This window comes from Rhinopithecus roxellana, chromosome 6 (assembly GCF_007565055.1).
Source record: "Rhinopithecus roxellana isolate Shanxi Qingling chromosome 6, ASM756505v1, whole genome shotgun sequence".
Lineage (NCBI taxonomy): Eukaryota > Metazoa > Chordata > Mammalia > Primates > Cercopithecidae > Rhinopithecus > Rhinopithecus roxellana.
Window position 1 is genome coordinate 76,045,639 of NC_044554.1, and position 23,329 is coordinate 76,068,967.

Below are 23,329 nucleotides of genomic sequence, written 5' to 3' on the forward strand. Positions count from 1 at the left end.
TCCCTAGTTAAATAAAAATTGAAAAGAGATACATATTGAATACTGAAATGTGTAGCAAGCATCAATTAAATGTAAGCGGACAAAGAACTAAAAGTCAGAAGCCTTTGTTTTCCATCCATTTCAGCTATTTGGAAGGTAGTCCATGCAGTGGTTGAGAGAGCATGTTGTGGTCTAGGCACCCCTCTCTTATTTTTCATTCACCTCAACCCAGCTTAAAAGACATATTTGAAGTTCATTTATTCAAATTCAAATAAACTTGTAGCAAGTACATTGGCATAGTTGAAGCAATTTTACTTGTTCTGTTCTGTCACATCATGCAACAAGCGAAGGCTATAATTACGTTTTTACTTGAACTGTTGGGAGGCAGTATACTGCCCCCGAGGGGGTAAAGGTTCCTGTCTAGAAAGGCTTCATCACACACTGGCATGTTTTGCAAACCCAGAAGAAGCTAAAGGGTAGTAAAGAGAGGCTTCAAACCCTGCTCAGCCAAATAGAGAGGAGATACAGTGATTTCTTGAATAAAACATGGTAGAGTCATTAGTTACAACCCTTACAACAATCGTTAGGCCAGTTGTGCCATAAGACAAGCCCTCAACTCCATCTGTGGCAAGGGGATTTGTTTGCCTGGACTTTTGGAAAGTACTAGGATTCTAAATACACCCCAAATTCAAATTGTGTGGATGTTGCTTTCTTTTCCTGAATCTGATAATATAAGCTGATATAAATCAGATAATAAAAACATGTCATACTTCAAAGGCCTTATGAACCAACATCCTTTCACAATTTTTAGATGAGATTTTGAATGTATAAACTTTCCCTGCAAACATGTTCTACGGATGACTCAGTTTCTTTTAAAATCTGCATAAGGCTGGGCGTGGCAGCTCAAGCCTGTAAATCCCAGTAATTTGAGAGGCCAAGGAGGAAGGATGGCTTGAGACCAGGAATTCGAGACCAACCTGGACACCGTAGTGAGACCCCGTCTCTACAAAATTTTTAAAAAATTAGCCAGATGTGGTGTCCTGTGCCTGTAGTCCTAGTTACTTGGGAGGCTGAGAAGAGAGGATTGCTGGAGGCGCAGAGTTCAAGGTTGCAGTGATCTGTGGTTGTGCCATTGCACTCCAGCTTAGGCAACAAAACCAGACCTCATCTCTTAAAAAAAAATCTTCATAAACAGCTCAATGTTAGTGAATTTTCACTGACTATATTAGAAGACACTGAAAATAATTCTCCCAAGAAATTATCTGCAGAAACTTAGATAATTTCTGAACCACCTTTAAATCCTTGTATTGACAGAGGCTTGGAGGGCATTGTGTTAAAGGGACACGTGCCACTGGTTGGCTACTCTGAGGCAAACTCTGCACCCAGCAGTTGAGTATTTGTGTGGTTCTCTCCCCAGGTCCCGTGGGAAGATCTCCGTTATCTCTTTGGTGAGATCATGTATGGAGGCCACATCACAGATGACTGGGATCGCAAACTGTGTCGGGTATATTTAGAAGAATTCATGAATCCATCTCTGGTAAGACATTTGTAAATTAATTACTTTGTAAATTAATTTCACTGAGGAAAAAATTCTGGTAAGAATTTTATAAATGAATTATACTATGGGTAATTCTTAATGTTATTGAGGATGCTTGGCCTCTTGGGAAATTTCTTAGAAAAGCAGAATCTCGGGTTCCATCCCAGACCTACAGAATCAGAATCTGCATTTTCACAAGTCTTCCAGGTGATTTCTGTGCGTGCTAGAGAGTGTACCAGCGTGAGGCACCCTCACATACACTGACTCATCGGTTCTTTATAAAAACCCTATGAGGTATGCAGAGCTGACACTGTTATTCCATTTTATAGGCCGAGATGCTGAAACATGGGGATTTGCCCCAGGCCACTAGGTTGGCATGGGCAAGAGATGTGTGCGTCTTTTGATAGAAGTCTTTTGATTTATATTCCAGAGTTCATTTCACTAAAGTTTCTTTTTTGCCTGTCATAGAAGTCCTAGAGAATAGTCTACAGTTTGACCAGTATCAGTTACTCTATTATAATATGTGCTCTAGAAAAATGTGGTGAATAAGTATGTAAAGTGATACATTTGTTAATTAGCTTGATTTAACCATTCCATGATGTACACATGTATCAAAACATCACACTGTGCCCCATAAATATGTATAATTATTATTTGTCAATTGAAAATAAAATTAAATCTAGCAAGATAGTCCAAAAGATTATATCAACCAAGTGCAAGGTAAGAACCTTATTTGGATCTTGTTCCAAATGAACTGTAAAAAAAAAAAAAAAAAAAAAAAGACATTTATGACACGATGGGAAATTAACATTAACCTATCATGGTAATATAGAATTCCTGTTAATATTTTATGTATGATAATAAAGTAATACAGTTATTTTTTTTAAAAGAGAGAAGAACCTCCAGGGTGAACCTGGAGGACATTATGTTAAATGAAATAAGTCAGCCACAGAAAGACAAATACATGTTCTTATTCACATGGACTCCTAAAAAGCTGATCTCCTATAAGTGGTGAATAGAACAGTGGTTACCAGAGACTGGGGAGAGAATGGGGAATGAATCGTCAATGGATACAAAGTTACCATCCCTAGAAAGGAAGAGTAAGTTCTAGTGTCTGTCCTATTGCACAGCAGGGTAACTGCAGTCAACAATACAATATTGTATATCTAAAAATAGCTAGGAGAGGATTTTGTATGTTCCCACCCCAAAGAAATAAGAAATATTTAAGATGCTGTGCCTGCTAATTACCTGATTTGATCATTACACAACATATACATGTATCAAAACATCCCATTGTACTCCATCAATATGTACAATTATTATGTGTCAGTTAAAAAGACAAGTGTGGTGATTTGAGAGCCTCATTCTTCCTTCTCTCGTGAGGAAGAGGCAGATCACCCCTGTAGGAGGAGTTTTTAAAGACCAGGCATCCTTGTCCCATTTCTCATCTTAGTAATCCCGTGTCTATGTAGAAATGGTACCAGTCCGGGGCTGTGTTTTCTGGAAAAAGTACTCCATTTTTGTTTCTCATACTGCCCAAGCTGAGTGTGGTGGCTGTAGTTTTCTCATGCTGTCTCTCTCATGGCATCCAGGTTCATGGCCATTCCTGGTTATTTCTTGGAAACCTAAAGCGCCCGTATACCATATCATGTCTATTTCCAGCTGAGTGAGACACCAACTATGTTTAAAGCAATGCTTTTAATAGTTTGAGCAATGTCCTATTTATAGTTTCTCTGAAAATTTCACCTCAGAGAAGCATTATATAGATTTGATCACCTTCCTCAAGTTCATTTTGAGAAGTAATATAATCATGTTATCAGTCTAATATTTAGTCTATATTAGATTAAATCACTAAAATCGTATTAGTCTAATATTTAGTCTGCTTTAGACTAAAATACACCAGGAAAACATAGTGTATTTTAGTGTAATATAGAAAACTGGGAACATTATTTTGTTACTAATTTTAATAATGTGGAACAATTTGGAGAGAGTGCAAAAAATGCACAATGTTATGTAATTGTTTCTTTTGATTGTGAGTCTCATGGTCTTTCCTTAGTTCTAATGAGCAGGACTTCACATGTCAGAGAGAGACTTCCAATTAGCACAACTGGAAGTCACTCCTCAGGAGAGATCTGGGAGCAAGTTACCACGGAGATGGGAAAGCTAAACAGTGTCAGGCATGCGACCTTTACGGAGGCTGATTTCTCTGAATGATGGTGGAGGGCAAGGAGCCCGCGAGGAGCTCCCGAGGATGGTCCCTCCCCTGGCTCTGGCCTGTGGCTGAGGGGAGAATTACTGTTGTCAAATGCAGCAGTCCATTAACCTTCACAAGCCTGAACTCCCATTCAAATGACTGTAAAATAAATATAGGTGATGAAACCTGAAGGGGCATCAGTGGTGTGTGTAAGCCCTTCAGAAATTTAGGTACCTGACCTTCCATACAGATCTGGTGAGGTTTTCAGGATCGAAATGCTTCTTTGCAAACTGGCATCCTCACTGGAGAGGTACCTCCTCAACTCACCAAAGGAAATTAAAGCACTTAACTGACTTGCTGTCAGAGGCTGCAAATCCCAGTTATTTTGTTCTCATGCGTGTTTCTCCTGTTCATGCTGTTGATATGATTAGCAACATGATCTAACACTTCATCTGCAGGACATCTTTTTGCCACTTTCCACAAGTGGTTAACATATTTGGAAATTAGTGTCTTTGGTTGCAATGGAACATGATCAAAAAGCAACACATTCATGGTGTGGGGTTTAAAGTTCTCCTGCTCTTCTCAAAAGAATCAAGAGTGCCTTCAGTGATATCTTGCTGTTAGGAGGATCAGTGAGTTTCTTGTTGAATAAATGAGTTTGCACTCAGAGAGTTCTCCCATGGGCCTTAGAGGGTCTCCAGCCAAAGTTAAGAAAGAAAACATTTTCTCACATAAAACATGTATTTGGCAGTGTTAATTAAGAAATACAGTAAATAACTTTCAGAGAATAAGGTACCAGGTCATCTTAAAGTTATATAATACAAACTATTTTAGTGATATAGAATAACAAGAACCTGGGCTTTGAAGTAAAAAACAAAAACAAAAAACACCATTGAAGTACCTCTGTGTACCTCTATGTATTTGCTGTATGATGTAATTGACCCTCTCTTAGCCTCAGTTTCATCATCTACAAAACAAGAATGACCAACTTACAGGTTTGCTGTCAGGTTTAAACTTTGGTACAATGCTAGAACAATATGCTTAATAGATGGGAAATCTTTTTATTATGAAGTATACATTTTCATTATATATATTTAATACTTGGCTGTACATTAATCTGTGATAACAATGGGAATCCTTTAGCAAATACCTGCTCTTTGCCAAGGGTCATTACCACACACTTTATATGTATGAGTTCTTCTTACTATAATCTGGAAGAGTAAGTATTATCCCACTTAATCAAAAAAGAACCTCAGGCTCAGAGAGGTCAAGCAGCTGAACCATGATTTAAACTCCCAGTCAGACTCCAAAGGCTGGTCTTTCTCTGCACCATACTGCCGTGGCTGTAGTGCTGAGCTGTTTGTAGCACAGGTCACCAAAACAATGACTTGTGTCTGTATGTAGATGGTGTACAGGCCGACACTGAGAACAACACGGGCAATACGGAAGACCAGAGTTCTGGTTCTGCTACTGACTTGCTGTCTAGCTTTGTGCATAGCTTTCCTGTGCCTCAGTTCATTCATTTGTAAAATTAAGGTATTGCCTGGAAAATCACCAGTGTACCTTTTTATTCTCAAGACACCATGATAATTCAACCTTGAGTAATTCTAAAAATCCCTAACAGCACTTTGGGGCCATGGTATCTTTGACCCAGAAGGCCAAGGGCAAATGCATTTGTTTAAACTCACAATGAACTGGAGCTTCTTGTCATTACCAACACTACTTGGAGAGGTAGTGGAGTGGGGGCCGGTTTTTTATTAAATGCCAGAAAGGAAAATGTAAAAAGGACAATAATCTCATGGAGTCCAACATAGTGGGCTGGATGCTGGTTCTCCAGTTTCTAGTAACTCTCCCTGCCCCCAGTTTCAACAAAGAGTATTTCAATTTTTTTTCCTTCTTTTTGAGACAGAGTCTTGCTCTGTTTCCCAGGCTGGAGTGCAATGGCGTGATCTCAGCTCACTGCAACCTCCACCTCCCAGGTTGAAGTCATTCTCCTGTCTCAGCCTCCCGAGTAGCTGGGATTACAGGAATGCACCACCACGCCGGGCGAATTTTTGTATTTTTAGTAGAGATGGGGTTTCACCATGTTGGTCAGGCTGGTCTCAAACTCCTGACCTTGTGATCTGCCCGCCTCGGCCTCCCAAAATGCTGGGATTATAGGCATGAGCCACTGTGCATGCCCAAAAATATCATCCAAATTTTTGATGATATTTTCATGATGTGGAGGTTCTTTCTGCATGAGCATGATTCTATTGATTATTTTTTTAAAAGGTTTTACTAAGATATAATTTGCACACCAATTTAAATTACACAACTCAAAGGTCTTTAGTATATTCTGCAACCATTACCAGTTTTAGAACAGCTTTATTACCCACCCCCACAAAAAAACCCTGTAACCATTAACAGTCAGTCACCATTTATTTCCCACCCCATATTCCCCTATTCCCCAGCCCATGGCAGCTACTAATCTATTTTCTGTCTGTATAGATTTGCATGATCTGGGCATTTTATATGAATGGTTTCATGCAATATGTAGCCTTCTTTCATTTAGCATAATGTTTTCAAGCTTCAGCCATGCTGTAGCATATATCAGTACTCAATTCCTTTTAAGTCTGAATAATGTTCCATTGTGTGGACATACCACATTTTGTTTATCTCATCTCTCAGTGGACATCTGGGTTATTTCTCCTTTTTGGTTATTATGAATAATGCTGCTATGAACTTTTATGTACAAATTTTGCGTGGACATATGTCTTCTTTTGTATATGTACCTTAGAGTGGAATTGCTGGGCTAAGTGATAACTTTATGTTTATCATTTGCAAGTACCACCGAACTGTTTTTTAAATAGTGGCTGCACCATTTCATATTCCCTGCAGCAATGTATGATGGTTCTATTTTCTCCACATCCTCACCAACACTGCTACTGTCCACATTTTTTATTTTAGCCATTCTGGTGGAGGTGCAGTGGTGTCACATTACAGTTTTGATTTGCATGTCCCTGAAGACTAACAATGTTGAACATCTTTTCATGTGCTTATTGGCTATTTGTGTATCTTCTTTGGAGAAATGTCTATTTAGAATTTTTGATTCTTTGAGGCTTTATAACAGCTTTCTCAAACAAACCTCCCCCAAGGCAAGAAAGTTGGCCACTGTGTAGAGAGCTCTACAAGTATGTCCCCTTTGGCAAAAAGCGGCTTTTCATAAAAACTCTTGAGTGGGAAAGGAGAAAGTCTAGATTCAGCTTCAGGATTCACCGGGCTCCTTGAGTATATTAACGTCTTGATAGTTTTCTTAAAGTAAAAGGGAACACAAGTCTCTATATGGAGGACATTTCCCAGGTTTTGTTTGTTTTTTCCTTCTGGAAAAATCAAGATGTACTAAAATCAAGTCTGCTGCTAGGGTACGAGGAAAACCAAAACTAACATAAGAGCCTGCTATGTGCTGAGCTGTTTGCATACCTTATTAAATTCTTATAGCCACAACCATTAGGTTGCTGTTATGAGCAACATTTTACTGATAAAGAGACTGAAATGCAGATAAATTGTCATTTCTTAAGGCCACCAACCCATTAAGTGATGGCAGCTGAACCAGGCTGTCTAGCTGTAAACCTTAGGCTGTTTCGAGTTGGCTGTTTTCTTTTGCTTTGCTTATTGCCTACCATATGGAAGGCCCTTGTCACATGTCTATAAGGACTAATTTTCTTTCCAAAGAGCATGGGTCATTTACAGTCCCATCAACAGTACATGAGCATGCATTCAAACAAATGTCCCCATGGCAGCTTAACCTTTCCAAGTGATTTTGGTTTTGGTCAGTTTCTTTGCTTGAAATTCTGTTTTTAACTTTTTGTTTTTATTAAGGACAGATTAACTGTGGCTTCTGAAACTTCTTTCAATTATCTAGTAAGCACAAACAGAGAAGACCAAGTACTTGTTTGTAGGGAACAATGTTCAGTTGGGATGTGTGGATTCTAGGTTTTGGTTTTCTTATTAATATTTTGCTCATATTTTTATTCTGGCTACTTTATCCATTGTAGACTAATAATGATGAGTTTAACTCTCCTGCATGGTTTTATCTTGGTCACCCAGAGCCAGGTGACATTTAAATTTTGATTATTCTCATATATAAACATGAAATGATACAAATGTGAATAAATAAAACCAAGCCAATGGATACTGGTGGTGGAATAGTCCAACTTCTTCCTTCCCATATTCATTGGGTCAAGATTTCCATTTCTGGCAATATGAAGGATTAGATAACTTAAAAATCCTCCTGGTACAAAATAAAAATTAAAATGCTGAGTCGAATATTTAAAATGCGCTTGGAATTCACAGAAGCAGTCGAGCATCCTTATTAAGGACGTAGGCTTTCTACATAACCTGGATTGCGGGTTTAAGAAGGAAAGAGAAAACCACTGTTACGCACATGATTTTATGGAAATTCACACTTACTTTGTCCTCTTTAGACTCTGAGTTCCTTAATAACGAGGTCATATGGAGCTTGTACTTCTAAGGTTTGTTGTAGTGTACTGGGTGGTGAGTACATATTACTAAATGAATTAAATAATATTCACTTTTTCTCCAGGTGATAGCAAGGGGACCACAGCGTAGCATACACAGTTACAGACAAATCCATTTCAGAAACCCACTTAGAAAATCTAGGCAGAAAATAGCTACATTAGGTGATAGTTTAAAAATAACATTCCCCTGTACATTTAAGTGCACATACAGGCAGGATTTATGGTGCAAGAGACTGGGAGAATTAAGACAGAGGGGTTAATGGTCCCTGGAAACCAAAGAGCAATCAGGGAAAAATAAATCTGAGATTATACTGTCACTTAGAAAATTGTAAGCACTTGATTGACTGTGTTTATGGCTGGTCAGAGACTCAGGCTCATAAATTCTTTTGTTACATTTTGAAGTTCTACGTTCTAATGTTTAGAGGGTTTGTTATTGCTATTCACATTGCCTTTGTTCAAAACTTCCCTCTAAATGGAATGTCTACTCTCTTGCCCCAGCCTTATTAAAGTAGATGGGCATGATAAAAGCCCACTTTCTCCAGCCTTTCACTCAGTAGGTAACTGTATTTAGCTCTCAGGGTCTGTGGATCCTAAACAAGACAGACTCTGCTGTGAGTAGCTCAAAGTCCTGGGAAGGTAGGATCCCTTTGACTCTTAGTATATATGGCCTATAAATGGTACTTATATACACACACATTTTTCATTAAATGCATGTATCATGATTTATATTTATAAAATTCAGGTATATAAATTCACATCATATATAAAATGATGGGATGCAGTACTGTGGGAAGTATGGTGCCCTGGGGAAGTACAGGCTATAGAGTCCTACTAAAATGAGTTCAGAATTAAGATTTAAATCAAATGTCTACCTCAGCAAATTCACATCAGAGTCTTGATTTCCTCTCTGGGAAATGGGGATGGTTGGGAGAATCAATGAATAGGAGTGTGTTACAGGGTAGCCCAGGCTCCGCGATGGCTCATTCCTTTTATGTGCATGTATCACACTGCCCCATGCACACTGCAAACTGAGTCTTCTTAGGGATAGGATTAATGGGTGTTCCTTGGGATCCTCCCCAGGGATCAGTCTGGTGTTGCATATAGAGCAGAATGGTTGATTATAAAACAGTTCAGGGAGCCTGCTACTCAGCCAGCATTGTGCTGGGGACTTCTTGTCAGGGTCTTCTCGAAGTGTTGAGGAAGTGAAAATGGATGCCTACCTACATTTGGAATAACTGACTTTTCTTTTGTGGTTGAAGATTGAAGATGAACTGATGCTGGCACCAGGATTTGCTGCCCCACCCCACCTAGATTATGCAGGCTACCACCAGTACATAGAGGAGATGCTTCCTCCAGAAAGCCCGGCACTGTACGGCCTCCACCCAAATGCTGAAATAGAATTCCTGACAGTGACGTCCAACATTCTCTTCAGAACTTTGCTGGAGATGCAGCCCAGTAATGCACTCAGTGGTGATGAACTGGGGCAGTCTACAGAAGAAAAGGTAGAGAACCTTTCCTCCCTTTTCTTTTTCATTGAGGTATAACTTACTTGTACTGAAGTGTAGTAATCTTAATTGTGCAAATCTATAAGTTTTTACCTAGGTTTATACTCATCTAACCACCACCTAGATGAAAATAACATTTCCAACACTCCAGGATACTCATGCCCTTTATCAGTCAACGTACCCCTCGTCTACCCCAGAGATAATCAATATCTTTACCTCCATCATCACAGATTAGCTTTACCTAATTCCAAATATATGAAATCATACAGTGTGCATTCATCTATGTCTAACTCCTTTCATTCTGTATTACATTTGTGAGATTCATCCATGTTGCTCATGTACCAGTGGTTCATTTTTGTTTTGAATTTTATATGAATATAAAATTCTTCATTCTACTGTGAATGAATGTTTGGGTTGTTTCTTGTTTTTCACTTTTATAGAAATATCACAACCATGAACATTCTTCTACAGTCAATATGCAAAGGTAACTCCCAAAGGCATCCATTCCTACTACCCATTTCTCTATACCCAGAAGTGGGATTGCCAGATAATAGGGTATAATGTTTAGCTTTAATAGTATTCCCAATCAGTGTTCTCAAGTGGTTGTACCAGTTACTCTCCCACCAGCAGTGCATGTGAGTTCCAGTTGCTCTATCTTTTTGTGATTTTGTAAGGGTAATGATATCTCATAGTGGTTTTAACTTTGCAGTCCTCAGTTGAGGAATAATATTGAGCATCTTTTCACATGCTTATGGCCATTTGGATATACTGTCTACCCCTGCTGTAAATGAGTTTAAGATTTCAGGACCAGATAAATTACCTGTCAGAGTGATGCCAGCTGGCAGGCATGATGTCAGAACCAGAGGCAGTAGTCTGAGAAACCAAGGAAAGAAGGAAAGCTGCTTGAGGCTAAGGACAGGCAAAGTTCTTCCATCTTTTCTCCTCTCTAGATATTGACTGGTTTCTCCAGCTCAGTGGTGCTGTCTAGATAGAATGAATACCATGTACATACTCATACCTTTAATATATAAATCTTTCATTCCTTCAGAGCAACTACAGAAGATAGAAGTTTCTTTGTTAAAAATGTTGATCTAAATTGCTCTAGGAATTTTAGGATGCTGTGGTTGGGAGGGCAGCATCATAGTTCACCAGAATTTGCTTATGCTTAAAAGGCTTATTTGGGTTATGTGACTTTTATTTCATTTTTTATTTCTTGAGACAGAGTCTCATTCTGTTGCCCAGGCTGGAGTGCAGTGGCACCATCTTGGCTCACTGCAACCTCTACCTCCCAAATTCAAGCGATCCTCATGCCTCAGTCACCCAAATAGCTGGAATTACAGACATGCTCCACCATGCCCAGCTAATTTTTGTATTTTTAGTAGAGACAGAGTTTTACCAGATTGGCCAGGCTGGTCTCGAACTCCTGACCTCACGTGATCTGCCCATCTTGGCCTCCCAAAGTGCTGGGATTACAGGCGTGAGCCACTGTGCCCAGCCCCTGGTTCACGTGGCTTTTAAAAGGATCTTGTTAATTTAGCAGATTATAAAATACAGTACCCAAATAATAGGCTTCTACTTCCTCCGATCATATCTTTACATATAAATAACATGTAGTTGATGACAGTTCTATACTCCCTAAATGTTAAGTGAATAAACTGCAAATAACTGTAGCTCCTTCTTGCCTAGATTTGTGGCTCCATGGAAGGGGGAGTGCTGGCATTGGTGCAGAAGCACCAATGAGGCAGCTGAGGGAGTTGGCACTGCCACGCCACCCACCTCCTGGGAGCCGTAGGCATCTTTCAAATGCATTCGCAGGCATCTTCAGAAATTGTATGATATATTCTGGAACTTCAAAAAGTAGAGGATATGCATAGTCACCATGACCAAAACTGAAATAGAAAGGAGCTAAATCTTTGTTTTAATATTTTAAGGTTAAGAATGTCTTGGATGACATTTTGGAGAAACTTCCAGAAGAGTTCAACATGGCAGAGATAATGCAAAAAAATTCAAATAGAAGCCCATATGTTCTTGTTTGCTTCCAAGAATGTGAGAGGATGAATATTCTCATTCGGGAAATACGTATATCACTTGAACAACTGGACCTTAGTTTGAAGGTAAGCTTAAAGTGAGGCTATAGCAGACTTCAGCACATTGGAAGATATTCACTATGTGGCTTTTTTTCTCCATGCAAGGGGGAATTGGCATTATCTCCTGCTCTGGAAGCCCAGCAGTTTGCATTGAGTTATGACACGGTACCAGACACTTGGAGCAAACTGGCTTATCCTTCTACTTATGGCCTAGCCCAGTGGTAAGCTACCCCATCCTCACTGCCACTGGCCCTGAGCAGCCTCAGTGCTGGGTTAGTGTTCTGAATAATGCTTCCTAAGAACTATGCAGACTGGGATTTGTGACTACTCAACCTGTAACTGTAAAAACTCTTCCACCAATTTCATTTGAGTTTACTTGGTATATTGAATCAAAGGCAAAAATCAGTCAAAAGACAGGGTCAGGGCAAGATTCAAATTCTGCCTCTCACTCATTGGGTATATGATCTTAGACAAAATAATCTGTCTCTTTTTTAAATCTGAAAAATGTAGATGGCAATAGAATCCCCTCACTGAGTTGTTGTAAGAGTTAAATGGCCATGGAAAGCAACTTGAATTTGCCTTTGTGTCATCTTGTAACTTTACTTTGCAAACCTGAGATTTCTATGCCTTCTCATAGACAACTTTTGAAAAGTTTGTAATATGGTATGCAGTATGCAGTAAACTAGACTGGGGGTATAACTGCAGAGATGTGTCACAAAGCTAGGGCAGAAATTCACAGATCACTGAAGGCTGGTGTTACACCTAATTGCTCCTTGGTCTTGGCAGACAATTCAGGAAGTTTCACAAAGTTCTTTATTCCTGACTTTTCGGTGCTGACTTTCTTTCCCCCTGCTTTCCTGAATCATTATTCCATGAACCTCAACTATCCCTGTACCATTCCTATTATATTAGTGGAGACTCTACATTGTAGCACGCATTTTTGATTTTTCTAACACAATGTTAGACCCTTCAGCTTCCCTCTGAACACCAGCCTCCTTCTGGTCTGGAATTGTAGTTCCATCTTATTTTAAACCACATTATTTTTGTTCTGTTTTGCTTGCGGTCAATCATTATTTTTGCTTCAATATACTGTACTGATTTTTTTGCTCATCATTGCTTTTTTTGTATCTTGTTCTGGGCTTTTTTTTTTTTTTTTTTTAATCAGAGTATAAAATACAGAACAGGGCTTGTGGGGCAGGGGATGCAATCATCTTGTGTATCTGAAACTGTCCTTACCACACTCTTATTCTTGACTGATAGTTTACTTATACGTAGAATTCCAGGACACAACAATTATTTTTCCTTCAGGACTTTGATGTTCTAACTCCATGGTTTTCTAGCATTGATTGTAGAAGGTGGGTCTGGTCTTAAATATTTGCATTCCTTCCCAAGTAAAGTTTTAAAATGTTTCTCTTTACCCTTGATGTTAAACAATTTTACTATCGTATTGAGGTGTGGATTTTTAAAGTACTGTTATAAATGTGAGACTCCATCCATAGCTTTTATTCTGAGCGCTTTTTTCTCCGAATATCGTCTTTCTCTCTATTCTCCTCATGTCTACATTTATCTGCCAGACCTCTTAACGTTTTCAGTGTATCTCTCAGCAGTATACTTGTAGACTTCATCAGTTCCGGGTGATCTTCATTACATCTTCAACTGTATCCAATCTGTTTCTTCTCTTAATTATTTAGATTTCATTGTCCAGGTTGGGTGCAGTGGCTCATGCCCAGCACTTTGGGAGGGCAAGGCAGGAGGATCACTTGAGCCCACGAGTTCGAAGCCAGCCTGGGCAACCTAATGAGACCCTGTCTCTAAAAAAAAAATAATAAAATAAAATAAAAATTAGCCAGGTGTGGTGGCATGCGACTGCAGTCCTAGCTACTCAAGGTATAGATGTGGTAGGATTGCTTAAGCCCAAGAGGTCAAGGGTGCAGTGAGCCATGATCATGCCACTGCATTCCAGCCTGGGTGACAGAGCAAGACCCTGTCTCAAAAAATAAAATATATTTCATTGTCCATAATTTTCAGTTCCAGGTTGTTTATGTTTTTGGAAGGGTGCCCAGCATAGTTTCATAATTTCCTTCTTATGACTATTCTCTTTTCCTGAGAAATTTAAATATACTTACAAATAAGTATTTTCTTCAAGACTTCTCTATTTCCTGGGTTATAAAGCTTCCTGTTTGTTGGATTTGCTGGTGGTTTTTCATGCCATATACTCTTCTATCTATACCTGAATGACAGTTTGGCTAGTTATTAAAAAATAGTAACACCCTCAGTTGGAGGCCTTTGTAGCCATCACTCTCCTCTTGTCAAATGCTGCCATGGAGATGTCAAAAGCTAGCATACTTCTTTTCCCTTTACAAATGGCTTCATGTTTTCCCCTGGCCATCCAGGGATTCTTTATCTTTATTGTTTATATTATTCTTTATACTAGTATTGATTACTCTCTACCAAATTTTCTTGGAACATGATGTGCCCTTGATTATATAGATTCAAAGGTATAATTTAGGAAAACTCAAATTTTCTAGAATTACATTTTTTTTTTTTTGAGACAGATTCTCATTCTGTTGCCTAGGCTGGAGTGCAGTGACGTGATTGCAGCTCACTGCAACCTCTGCCACTTGGGTTTAAGCAATTCTCCTGCCTCAGCCTCCCTAGTAGCTGGGATTACAGGCATGTGCCACCATGCCCGGCCAACTTTTGTATTTTTAGTAGAGATGGGGGTTTCACCATGTTGGCCAGGCTGGTCTCGAACTCCTGACCTCAAGTGATCCACCTGCCTCAGCCTCCCAAAGTTCTAGGATTACAGATGTGAGCCACCATGTCTGGCCTCATTTTAGCTTTCATTTTATTGCTTTCATTCTAACCCTTTACCTCTTCACTTCCATTTGTTTTTTTTATTCTCCCTTATGCTGTTTCACTTTTTGCTTCATTTCTGTATTTTCTACTTCTTTTCTGGGGTCTTCAAACGTTATTTCCTTACTTTTTCCTACCTGATCCCTTCTAAGTCATGATCTTGTTTATATCAACAATCACTTGTTTTAGTTATTACAAATTGGCTGCAGTGTTTTATCCTCATGATGGCAACATTTTGAGAGAAATGTCTGCCTGCCTTTGCTTTTCTTGTTCTTCGCCTTTTTCCTTTGTGTGGTGCCTATGCTGTTTCTTCTTCTTACCGTCAAGTATGCCTTTTCTGATCTAGCTATCTGGAAGAATTTAATATAGGTCCAGGCACAGGAATTTTCCTTGTGGTGACGTAAGTTTGAACGTGAGTATTCTGAACCTTTTCTTCTTCACAGCCCAGTCAGCCAAATATCTCAGGCAGACATTTTCTGCCATGTGGTTTGCCAGGGTGCTTCCTCATTCACCCCCACTTCCTTTGCAACTCTGAAGCAGACAAGGTCCTAGAAAACTTCAGTGCCAGCCCTTCCTTCTGGAGAACTCTGGCTTTTACATTGAGGCTATGCTCTCTCTACTTCATTCTCCTGGTCCCCTTTAGGCAGCCTCTGAATCTGACAATTCAAGGTGTCACTTGTCTCTTAATTTTATGAAAGAGGTTCATCTGTCCCTAGCCTCTGTGAGCCAGCTTCCTTATAGGTCAGCTGCAGATATTTCCTACCTTGCGCAATTGTGAGGAGCCGAGAAGAGAACATGTATGTAACAGCAGCGTTTCTCAAACCACTGGCATGCCATTCGTGGTTGACTTGTTTTCCTTATTAACCTTTTCCTCCCCACTTTCAGGCAGTGACTGCACGTGCTTAGACTGCTGTCACGTGCCCCATTGCCCCCGCACATGTTGTTCCCTCTGCCTATCGGCTTTCCTGGCAACTCTGGTCTCGTAACCACCATCACAGCCTTGCCATCCCTGGTCCTCAGACACCCTGTCCATACCTCCAAGTTGGCATTTGTCAGTCCAAGTCATAGGGTGAGGACCTTTGTACAGTCACCATATAGCATGAAGAGGCGCTAATAAAAGTTGTTGCATAAATGGAAATGAGTTTTCCACATTCCTCAGTGTATCTTGCCCTACTGTTAAGAGCTACAGGCATCAAGTCTCCAATGGGAAACAAACTAGCCCTTGAAAGGGACAGTGCCCTGCAAATTGTCAGGGAAGGATTTGACCAGCTACCAGTATACTTCTCTACCACCACCCTGCCCTAACCGCCCCCCCACCACCAGAACATATTGGAAAATGGCTATTTTACTGAACAAGTTTATTTCTTCCTACCTCCCATAAACCAGGTTCAATGACCTCCTCCTGCGATGCCGAGAACTCGATACTTGGACACAAGACCTTGCCCTTCCAGCTGTCGTGTGGCTCTCTGGCTTTTTCAACCCTCAGTCCTTCTTAACTGGTAAGGGCTGAGGCAGTGCAGTCCCTGATGCAGACAGGACCATACCCTACCAGAAGCCCTGCCCTGTTTACCTATGATGGCATCTCCTTGCCCTGCTAACCAATCCTCAAGCAGCAGCCATTATAGAAAGGACCAGCAGCTACAGAGGAAACAAAGTCCTGGACAGGCGAGTAGCAGCAGGCGGGAAAAGGCCTCCTATAGCAGCAAGAGCAGCCACGTGAGGTGGGGCACAGTGTCCTCTAGTAAACATTTTCTGGAAAGGGCCGCATAGCTACTCTATTGTAGTGCAAAAACCACAGACAATACACAAATGGCTGTGGCTATTCCAATAAAACTGTTTACAGAAACAGCGAGCTTGTCCTGCAGGCCTTAGTTGGTCAAAGCCTGCTCCAGCGCAGCTACGTGCAAATGCCCAAAAACCTAAAACACCCTATGGGACTAAAGGATGCCTCAATTTACTGGTAGCTCCTGGGAACCTTATATGCAACATTTTTATCCTATTCAATGTTTGTTATGTTTGCAAAGCAATCATGCAGACGATGGCTCGAAAAAATGAGTGGCCACTGGATAAAACGTGCTTGACTGTTGATGTTACCAAAAAAACAAAGGAAGATTATGGCCACCCGCCAAGGGAAGGTGCATACCTCCACGGACTCTTCATGGAGGGTAAGACACCCCAAGGAGTAAGTGGGGAACCTTTTCCTTACTCAGGTTCAGATTGGTGTTTGTCCTCTTACTGTTTCTCAGCATCTCCTCACTCACACAGTAACCTTATGCTAGTCATTATCTCATTTCTTCCTCTTAAATAATTTAAATGCTGGGATGTGTGTCCAATGTGAACCAAATTGTGTAATATTTGGGGTAATGGCTATCACTTAAATTTTGCACATATATCTGGGTGGTAATGCCACTGAATAACTTTAGACTTAGACTGAATTTACATTATTTTGCTTTTCAATATAATGATTTTAAAATCTTCTTTCTACTGTTTAAAAACTGTCAGTAAATTTGCTCTAATATTTTACTACAAGACTTCTCCAAGCCTTGAAGATGCTACTGCGTTCTGGCCACGTATTTATTCTACAGGACACTTAGTCCCTACCAAGATGTTCCTTTTTTACTTTAAAGCAAGTGCCACAAGTTCTGACATAAATGAAAGACTGGAACTTGGTGTAAGAGAATAAGGTGCGACGGGGAGGGAATGTGTTGAACTGCAGATTTAAAGGGAGGGCAGACTAGTTCAAATTAGTTTAATGTATGTGAATTCTCTTAGAATCCCATTTCATAAAATCAGCTTACTTCTACAGGAAAGTTTATCCTTCTACAGGAGAGTTTAGCCACTAAGCATGGAAGCAAAGCGGTGCCTCCACTGCAGGCGGGGTAACCTACCTTTCAAAGCTCAGTCTGGCCAGCTCAGTAAAAATACCACTGACAAGCAAAAAAGTATGACAAAACCAGAATGTTTATTGCATCAAACAACTTGATCATCAGTAGCAACCTGCCACACAATTGCAACCGTTGTGTTTTTGCTATAGGCGCCCGCTGGGACACCCAATCAGGAACCATTGTTGAAGCCCGTCTCAAGGAGCTGACATGCCCTATGCCGGTCATCTTTGCAAAAGCCACCCCCGTGGAGAGACAAGAAACCAAACAGACCTACGAGTGCCCTGTGTACAGAACCAAACTGAGAGGCCCCAGCTACATCTGGACCTTCAGGCTGAAGAGCAAAGAGAAGACTGCAAAATGGGTTCTAGCCGGAGTGGCTCTGCTGCTAGAAGTGTAAGATAACTCTAGCCTCGGCTGGAGTGCAGTGAGGATTTTCTATTGTGTTGCTGCACTGTTCCCATGCACATTAATGTATTCTATTACAACTTTTTAGTAACTCACACGTGCATTCTTTTTTCAACGCTATCCTTAAAAAGTGAAGAAAGGAGAGTGAAAATCAGACAAAATATTAGAAACTTATTCAGGGCTGAGTGTGTGGTGGCTCACGCTTGTAATCCCAGCACTTTGGGAGGCCGAGGCAGGTGGATCACGAGGTCAGATCGATACCATCCTGGCTAACATGGCACAACCCCATCTCTACTAGAACTACAAAAAATTAACCGGGTGTGGTGGCACACAACTGTAGTTCCAGTTACTCAGGAGGCAGAAGAATCGCTTGAACCCAGGAGGCAAAGGTTGCAGTGAGCCGAGGTTGCACCACTGTACTCCAGCCTGGGCAACAGAACAAGACTCCATCTCAAAAAAATGTATATCACATCTGAACATGCAAAAGCAATGCAGCCAGAAAGGAGATTTTAGTTCTTGAACAACCAATCAATTAAATTAAAAATTATTAGCCCTTAAACTCTTTTAAAATATAAAAGCAGCAGGCCCCAGGTGAGTCCTGAAGGAAGAGGCTAGCACTCTGTGAGGCCTCCAGTGTCTACAATGTTGACAGTCCCCTTTTGCTCAGTCAAGTTTTAGTAAAACTGTTCTGCAGTTAATTGCACTTTGTTCAGTGTAAATTTTCAATGACCAAGAGCAGGTTAAACGATGTGTGTGGTCTATTAAACTGTGGTCACTTGTGCTAAGGCAAACTTGGCCTGGAGTTACTGTTTGGGAAGCCAAAGAGATCAAGGCAGGAGCTGCTCATACAATGTTTTCTCTCTAACTTATCTGAACTTTAACCCCACCCAATTTAAACTGTGCTTTTTTAACCCCACCCCATTTAAACTGTGCTTTTTAATCACTGAACAAAGTTCAGCATACAAATAGGTCTGTGCATACATCTATATAGATTCCTCTGCTCTGCTGTCTTCCTGAGAAATCTTTGTAAGCATATAAACAATCTTAAAAAAAATAGTATTTAGAAACAGTAATCTCTACAAAGAATTTCTGTATGAAAACACAACCGTAAAAAATCTTAGGCACAAATGGTATGCATGTCTTGTTGGAGTACTCTATGGTGAGGTGGCTGGTTCTGTTTTCCTCTTAATTGTCTTCTACCAGCTCCTTTTGTAAACTGAGAAAAAGATGAGAAATAGTTGGTAAGTAGTAGATGAGAAATATTTGGTAAGTAATTAGTACAAAGCTTGAGAGGTTCTATAATCATCTAAGAGTACAAAGCCAAAGCCAGAACCCATATCTCCTGACACTCGAAATCCTGACATTTTCTGCATCAGTATCGGTACACCCTCCGGTACAGTACACCCCAAGCATGACTTGCCTCACTCCCGCATTCCAGAACCACGATTACTTGTAGCTCACATTCTATCCTCTTGCCCTGAACTCTCTCTTCGCACTAGGATTATGGCTGCCTCTTCATAATCTGTGTCGTTTCCCCTCAGCCTGCCTTGTTTACTCCTTCCATTTCTGTCATACACCTCAAGGAGAAATTTTGGTTAAAGGCAACATGGAGTTGAGTTGAAAAATCTAGCAAAGGAGAATATTCCCTAATAGGGAAAATATTGGGCCTGAGCTTTTCCAATGCACACAGATACAGAATGGATGGTACTCGTGGTTTATATAAGTTACAGGGGCAGGCAACAACTATTTGCCAAGAGGATCGCCCATGTTCGGCCTTGGGATTTCAAGCTGTTTTTAAGCTGCAGGAGACTTACCTCTCCAGATATTCCTTAACATTGTTATAACCATAAAACTTGGCCAGATGAATGAGGATTCCTGTGGCACAGCGGCCGTCACGCTTCCGACAGTAGCTGCAATTGCAGATCCCACGACAGGGGGGACATACCCAATCCTAACAGAGAGATGACAGCAGACACTTCGCTCATTATCTACAGGCTCTGGCAAGAACTGGGATTCGGATCCAGACTGGCTCAGCTGGCCTGTCCTCCAACCTTTAATCACATGGCATCTTTCAGTCTACATCCCAGGGGGCTCCTCACGAGGCAGGAAGGCTGATCACCCCACGTCACATGCAAACACTGAAAAACGACACCTTTCAGGGCTCCCCGCTTAAAAATTATGGAGAGTTTCACAAGCATTTGGCCAAGCACAGGGCCCTGTGTGAGTGTGCAGGTCACAGGCCTAGGATGTCAGCCCTGGTTTAGGAGCACAAGGTTTCCAAAAGATCAAGGTGTGAATTTCAGCCCTTTCAATGTATGTTTATTGTTGAACGACTAACCTGAGCAGCAGTTTATGCTGGTCAATTGAGGACGATATATTTACCCCATGACTGCTGCCTAAGATGCCACACTTGGGAGCAGGACTGCCCCAGGCTCAAGGTCGTGCCTACTCACCATGATACTATGTCTCATTTTACCAAGGGAGCTGAGAGAGAGACAGGTTATACACCTATTTCACGGGATTAAACAAATTTCTACGAGTGAGCGACAGCTTGCACAGTGCCAGGCACACAGAAAGCACTCAATACTGCAGTGTACACCTCCCTCTCGGCCTGGCCCAGAAAAACAAATGAGAGGGAAATCACTCTGCTGAAGGACAGGTACAGGGATTACTTGTATAAAACTGGAAGACTGTAAGCAAGTTTTGCTCTGACAATGGAAAATCTAACATAAATTCTTCTATTCACTGGTCAGCTTGCTCTCCTTCCAGAATGAATCCCTATTTTTCATTTTCCCTGGAGCCTTAAGATACAAATGGAAGGGGAAAACCAGAGTTCTGGACCTCCCAGTTCCCAGTGAGAACCCAGGAAGCCCATCTTCAGCTTGCTTCCTTCATCAGTACAATTTACAACAAATGCAAACACTGCTCCTACCGGATCCAGCAACGCCGATCTGACATCCTCCCCATAGCGGTTCCGCAGGCATGGTCCACAGAACTGTCCTCGCACACCACAGCAACCCTGGTTCCGACACACTGTCTTGGTGTCAATGGTCTTTTGGCGACACTGATGGCACGTGTTACCCTACGGGGGGAAGGCAGTGAGCAGGTGAACACAGGGATATGCTGATGCCCACTGAGGCCAGATGCCATCATGTGCATTTCCAAATGTATGAAGAAATACCACCTGTCTCCTCAAATGAAGCAGGACTGTTTTCCTAAGAACCACAGCATCGTCTCTAGACAAGGGGTCCCAAGCCCCCAGGCTAGAACCAGTCTGTGGCCTGTTTGGAACCGGGCTGCACAGCAGGAACTGTGCAGCAGGTGGGTGAGCATTACCACCTGAGCTCTGCCTCCTCCTGTCAGGTCAGTGGCACCATTAGATTCTCATAGGAGCACAAACCATCTTTTGTGAATTGTGCATGTGAGGGATCTAGGTTGTGTACCCTTTAAAAGAATCTAATGCCTGATGATCTGAGGTGGAACAGTTTCATCCTGAAACCATCCCCTGCCCATCTCCCAAATCTATGGAAAAACTGTCTTTCACAAAACCAGTCCCTAGTGCCAAAAAGGTTGGGGACTACTACTCTAGAATGTAACCATCACAGGTCTGTGGCCAGAGAAGCATATCAGGTCAGATGAGGCTGAGCAGAGACCCAGGAGGAATGAAATGATCAGGCTGTCAGGAAGAGAGACCAGAGAAAAGCTTAAGTCAGAGGTGGCAGAGCCCCTGAAAGGTGACAAGTGACTGAGTGGCAATGAGCCTTGGGTGGCATCACCTTGGCCCCAGCCTAGCTCTGCAGACCTGGACATCTTCAATGTGAAATCTATTTTTTTAATATTGACAACTAAATTTAAAGCATTTTAATACTATCTTGACAGTGTCCCATTATCCAGAAAAACACACAAAAAAAGCAAAACGCAAAACCTCCCTCTAAATCACCATTTAAAAGAAATCTAACCCGTTTCCTACCAGATATTCTGCCAAACTTTATTTTCTATGGTTATACTACCCCCCAAATATACTAACTCTTTTTAATATTTAAAACATAAAACTATATAAATATTTAAACCATAAGTTACATATAAAAATCCCTTTTAAACTATACCTTTCCCTTCCTCCAGATTGTATGCATCCCTAAGAGAGACTGCTGTCCTGATGGGAATTACTGCACTAGGCTGCCTCCCAGGTACAGCTGACCCTTGACCCTCCAATTCAGAACCTGGCTCTGAGCCCTTGGTGAGATGGCATAAGCCCTGATAGAGTTTAAAAACAAGTGAGATTCCAAATATCAATGCTTTATACTCCTAATAAGAATGACAATCATGCAAATTACTCATAATATATAATTTACCAGAACTTTATCATAGATTTTATCTCGAACAGTTATGGCAACATTTTCTAAGTCCTCTTCGGTGATATCCTCCACTGGCCGAAAAGAAGATATACGGTGACGTCGTCTATACTCCCGGCACTTCCCCTGCACAGTGAACACAAGCAGAACCTGGAGTGCGATGTTTTGAGCAGTTATAAAAAAATTATAAATATTTTAAACTCTCAAAAATCTAGCACCATTAATGTTAACCCTCTCCCTCTTCTATTTCCCTGCAGCCATTTCATTTAGTTATTTACTGAGCTCCTGCCACCTGCCAAGCTTCCTTCTCAGCAAGGCGATACAGTCATAAAGGAGAAAATCAAGGTTTTTGGTTCTTTGCTGTAAACTCTGTGAAGAGGTGAACCACACTGAACAGCCAAACCCACAAATGAGTCCAAAGTTTCTCCCTCCAAACTGAAATCGCTTGGAACGCCTCATGCCTAAAACAGAAAGGCAAGGAGGAATCACTGCACTTTTCCACGAAGTGGACACCACAAAGCTGACTGGAGCTGTGGACAGGCCTTTACTGCCTGCAGCAGAGATCAAAGCAGGGTCCCTAACAAATGAGCTGCTTCTCAGCTCGGCTTGGATAAAAGACTCTCTCTGTGACCTCCAGCTTAGACCAGGGCTGCTTCTCAAAGTATGATCTCGGGAGCAATGGCATCACCTGGGAAGCAGATAGAAATGCAAGTTCTCAGCTGCCGCAGACCCACAGGGTCGGAAACAGCCCTGGGGTGACAGTGATGTGCGTTCACATTTGGAGGAACGGTAGCTCAGACAAAAACGAATTCACGTATTAGTCAGAAAATACCCCACTGATTGTCTTCCTTCTTCGGAAGCTGTAAAACTCTTCTGCAAATTTGGCGGCTGAGACAGTGAAGTTCTCTAGAGCAAACTTCTCTGGAGGCCGTGCACTCCGGGTCGGGTTCATGCGCCGCGTGATCTGTCCCTCCGAGAAGGCTCGCCTCACTGTTTTCTTCCTCTGAAATCA

General features: G+C 41.2%; 2 protein-coding genes across 4 annotated transcripts in view; one reads left to right on the forward strand and one right to left on the reverse strand.

The window, feature by feature from the left end:
* Nucleotides 1-18,019, forward strand: part of DNAH11 (dynein axonemal heavy chain 11) — a 417,881-nt gene extending 399,862 nt beyond the window's left edge. Inside the window, exons 76-82 of the mRNA XM_030932862.1 lie at nt 1,397-1,516; nt 9,487-9,729; nt 11,664-11,846; nt 11,925-12,040; nt 16,062-16,174; nt 16,700-16,840; nt 17,710-18,019. Coding sequence (XP_030788722.1) covers nt 1,397-1,516; nt 9,487-9,729; nt 11,664-11,846; nt 11,925-12,040; nt 16,062-16,174; nt 16,700-16,840; nt 17,710-17,957 — 1,164 coding nt within the window. The 3' untranslated portion in view covers nt 17,958-18,019. The remainder of the gene's footprint in view (nt 1-1,396; nt 1,517-9,486; nt 9,730-11,663; nt 11,847-11,924; nt 12,041-16,061; nt 16,175-16,699; nt 16,841-17,709) is intronic.
* A 290-nt stretch (nt 18,020-18,309) lies between these two features.
* Nucleotides 18,310-23,329, reverse strand: part of CDCA7L (cell division cycle associated 7 like) — a 44,429-nt gene continuing 39,409 nt past the window's right edge. For all 3 annotated transcript variants that reach the window (XM_010379758.2, XM_030932864.1, XM_030932863.1), the window contains 5 exons: nt 23,150-23,320; nt 22,318-22,443; nt 20,898-21,047; nt 19,780-19,916; nt 18,310-19,181 (listed from right to left, as the gene is read on the reverse strand). In XM_010379758.2, the coding sequence (XP_010378060.1) occupies nt 19,151-19,181; nt 19,780-19,916; nt 20,898-21,047; nt 22,318-22,443; nt 23,150-23,320 (615 nt within the window). In that variant the 3' untranslated portion in view covers nt 18,310-19,150. The remainder of the gene's footprint in view (nt 19,182-19,779; nt 19,917-20,897; nt 21,048-22,317; nt 22,444-23,149; nt 23,321-23,329) is intronic.